Source organism: Helobdella robusta (assembly GCF_000326865.2).
Source record: "Helobdella robusta unplaced genomic scaffold HELROscaffold_41, whole genome shotgun sequence".
Taxonomy (NCBI): Eukaryota; Metazoa; Annelida; class Clitellata; order Rhynchobdellida; family Glossiphoniidae; genus Helobdella; species Helobdella robusta.
The window spans coordinates 1,537,403-1,541,634 of record NW_008704941.1 but is presented as its reverse complement, the minus strand read 5'-3'; the positions used below and the strand labels follow the sequence as shown (position 1 = coordinate 1,541,634).

The 4,232-nt window shown below is 32.7% G+C and overlaps 1 protein-coding gene across 1 annotated transcript in view; it reads right to left on the bottom strand.

Moving 5' to 3' along the window:
* The window catches only part of HELRODRAFT_84683 (hypothetical protein), a gene marked incomplete at both ends in the record, with an annotated part of 6,178 nt that extends 3,023 nt beyond the window's left edge, over positions 1-3,155 (bottom strand). The window contains 3 exons of the mRNA XM_009025291.1: positions 980-1,109; positions 1,609-1,664; positions 2,972-3,155. Of these exons, the coding sequence (XP_009023539.1) occupies positions 980-1,109; positions 1,609-1,664; positions 2,972-3,155 (370 nt within the window). The remainder of the gene's footprint in view (positions 1-979; positions 1,110-1,608; positions 1,665-2,971) is intronic.
* Between the last annotated feature and the right edge of the window lie 1,077 nt (positions 3,156-4,232).

Genomic DNA, 4,232 nt, shown 5'->3' with positions numbered 1-4,232 from the left:
TAATGATGTTAAGAACATAATGTTGAAAATGATGATAATGATTTTAAAGATGATGATAATGATGTTGAAAATGATGATAATGATGTTAAAAACGATGATGCTAGTTATGATTGTGTGGCTGTTGATGATGGTGATAATGATGACGAAGATGATGATGAAAGTTACGAAGATGGTAATGAAAATGATGGTGATTATTGGGATGGTGATGGTAATAATGATGATGAAGGTGATGAAGACGACGATGATGAAGATGATGACGATGATGGTGGAGGTGATGATGATGATGGAGGTGATGATGATGATAGTGGAGGTGATGATGGGGAATGGTGATTGATGACGACATCTAAAATTATGATGGTTATTACAATAGCGACCAGATGCTGGCATAGAAAAAACTTTCTATTCTTCCATCAATCCATCCATTAATTCATCCATTATTCCATTCATCAATTCATCTGCCAATTTGTTTGTCAATTCATCCACCAGTTAATCCAACAATTCATTCAGCTGTAAATCTTGTCAATAATTCATCAATTGTTATTTTCTTTCATTCATTAATTCATCTATTTATTATTTCATTTATCTATCAAGCAATCTTATTATCTTATCACTCCTTTATACAATCATTTTTTGTTTATAAAATACATTCATGTATTTTATATTTTTGTGCGTTCGTTCGTTCGTTCACTCGTTCACTCATTTGTTCGTTCATTTATTCATCCTTTCATTCATTCATCCAACATTTTTCAGCTATTTTTGGTCCAGGTGTTTAGTTATTTATTCACCCGCCTATGTATTTTTAATGCATTAATTTATTCCTCCAATCATCCATTCATCATGCAATTCATCATTCATCCGTTCATTCATTCATCATTCAAGTCATCCATACATTCATTCATCAAGCAATTCACCTTTCTATTCAATTCAGTATGCAATTCATTCTTCATCCATCCGTCCATCCATTCATCATGCAATTCACCTTTAGTAACTGGAGAGACGGCTAGCATGTGAGCCATGGCAGCCCCATAATGATGACCAATGAGGGTGACCCTATCTGGGTCACCTCCAAATGCCCTTATGTTCTCTTTCACCCAATGAAGGGCAGCCACCTGATTAAGTAGGTCAGATCACGTGATTGCTTGATTGTGGTTGGTCAGAATTTTGATTAATGGCGGAAAGCATTGGCAGGTTTTTTTTTTCATTTCTAAATGAATCTTCGCAAGTTTGATTTATTAACATATCGTAGCAGGATAATTTATTTAACTTATGCATTTGAGGCTTTGTAAAATTTTTGCAGTCTTTCGTGAACATTATTACTTCATTACTTTATTACATTACAATTAATTTATTTTTGCATTTGAAGAATTTTAAACATTCAAAATGTGCGTGACACTGAAAAAAGTGGATTTATTAAAAAACGAAACTAAACAAAACAAAACAAAACGAACAAACAAGTAAGCACACACACACAAAAACACACAAACTTACAGAGGCACACACGCACAAACAAACACTCACACAAACAAACATCCACAACCAAACGAACAAATGATCCCACCCCACCACACCATGCACCAGCCTCATCCATCCTAAAACCCTCACCCTAACCTGGTCAAGTAGGGCGTAGTTGCCAGGGGAATTGTCATTTTTAGTGCTCAGAAAACCTGAAGGTGAAGATGTTTGCATTTTGTAACAATGAAGAGATGGAAAGAGCAAGACAATGAACATTTATGTACAGAGAAAAAGCAGTTATTTTGAAACTCTGCTATCAAAGCACTTAATATTAAATATGGTACAGTAAGAGAAACTCCACAGGCTTCGTCACTTGTTACAGTGTGTATCCATGTTATTCTGAATAATAGATCAAATCTGTACACCATGTATCACGCACGTATCATCGCTGTATTCCACAGCAAGATATATACACACAATAAATGATGGACAAAAGAACTTTTTGTATATTGTAATTAAATTTGTCAATAGTAGTTGCTACCACAGAGTAAATATACACTTTTATATAGTTAGGTGTTTGAAATTTCTCGTGGAAGCTGGGGTAAGATTTCATGTGCTTAAATACTCCAAATCGTTAACAAATCTGCATATAAGTTGATAATTTGAGAGAAGCATAAATGAATTACTCTATAAACTTTTGAATTGGAAAATTAAATTGCAAAAAATAATCTAGAAATTAAATTATATTTTAACAAAGAAGAAAAAATGCGTATAAATGTTTCTTTAGAGCAAATTTATTTAGCCAGAAAAATCATTTTTAAAAGTTTATCAAAATCACACTTGAATGCTAAAATCAATTGCTAAAATCTTATAAAAATAATTGTAGAACATCAGACGAATGCAGAGACGAAGGCTTATAAATGGATGCAGACAAATGAATGAGATTTTTTTTTTCTCCAATTTTCAACTTTTATGCCGGCTAACCAACTCGGCGCATCTGATCTGAGGCAGCCGCACACATGTCGCGAGGAATAAATTATCAGATGAATTAGTTTCACTTCTATTGTCTTCTATTATTATTATTATTGTTATTATTATTGATATTATTGTTTATTATTATTGTTATTTATTTAATTCACGTTATCTGTGTTGTATTCGTTGTTGTTGTTGCAGCAATCCTAATCACTATTGAAAATGTTACATTTATCTGGTCCATATATTTGCCAATATTTATATGGCAGTAGTGATTTAAACCACATATATCAATAGAAAATAAGTCAATAGTTTATGAGTTTTAATGAATCTTGGCACAGAAACAAACGACCACAGATGATTAAAAGATAACTTAAGGTAACTAACTAACTTTTATTCCTACCATTAAAAAAAATTCTTTTTTCTTTCACTTACACAACCAGTCAATCACACACCCAATTATAAACATAACAATGTATACTGCATACACTCAGTAAATTTTCCACATCCATGTTTCAAACGACACTCAAACGCATCCACCTCCAACAGCTGCACCAACCTAAAGCTCCGAGCCTGTAGTTGAGAGTCACCCACACGTTCCCTGCGAAGGAAGCCACGGCAGCAGCTTCATAGACGTTTCCACTCCCGATGTCGTAACTCTCTCCATGAAGGAATACTACTACAGGAAGTAAGTTCGCTTTCTGATTGGCTGTCAAGTGGAAAATTAACATTTGCAGTCTGTTGAATTGAACATCATTAAACGAAATTATTAAAATAAAAACATTAACGAAACGAAACCAAACGATACGATACGAAACGATCTTTAAAAATGTCACATGAATAATATTTTTGATTATGCTGTGTAGTATTGCTACTGCAAATTAAAATCGCTAATGACCTATAACTATTAATATTCATAAAAGTGGTTTTGAGAACTGATTAAAGCCTAACGGTATAAAGTTTTTCACTTTTTGATGAGTGATAATTTGGTAGTTTAATTTTTCGTCTTTGAAATTTATTTCGAAATTTTTTCAAAATTCTTTTATTCTGAAGAACCAATTTGTAGAAATTACAAAAAATTTCGTTCATTTAGTTTTAAAAATCTACATGAAAAAATCACTGAAATTTTTTGTTAGCGTATTTTAGATGATAAACAAAAAATAAAAAATATATAGTGAGTTGTATATAACGCTGAAAATCGATGCAACAATTAAAAGAAATATTAAATTTTTCCGCCATTATTTATTTATGAGGATGACGAGTAACAGTGTGTAGCTTTCTTAGATGATATCAGTGTTGGCCTCAAGAAAACTGAATAAAAAACAAAATTTCAAATTGTAACAATAATACCATGAGCAGAATAGGAATGAGATAAATAATACAACAGCAGCATAATTACAAAAATTACCATGAGCAGAATAGGAATGAGATAAGTAATACAACAGCAGCATAATTACAAAAATTACAATTACTTTTGAAATAATAATATTAAAATAATGAGAAAAGTTTCTCATCGAAACGACGTGTATATTTCTTTCGTCGGAAACTTCAAAAGAGTAATTGGCTTGCCGTAACCACGGAGGGTGTCTTAATGCTATTAGTGTCGCAAATAATTAAATAATTACCAATACGCACACACACACACACACACACACACACACACACACACACACACACACACACACACACACACACACAGACACACAAAAAGACACACACACACACGCACACACATTTACTGGCATTTTGCACGCAATCCTGTCTCAACACGAATGAATCCCATACATACTCTTGCATTCTATACCGTA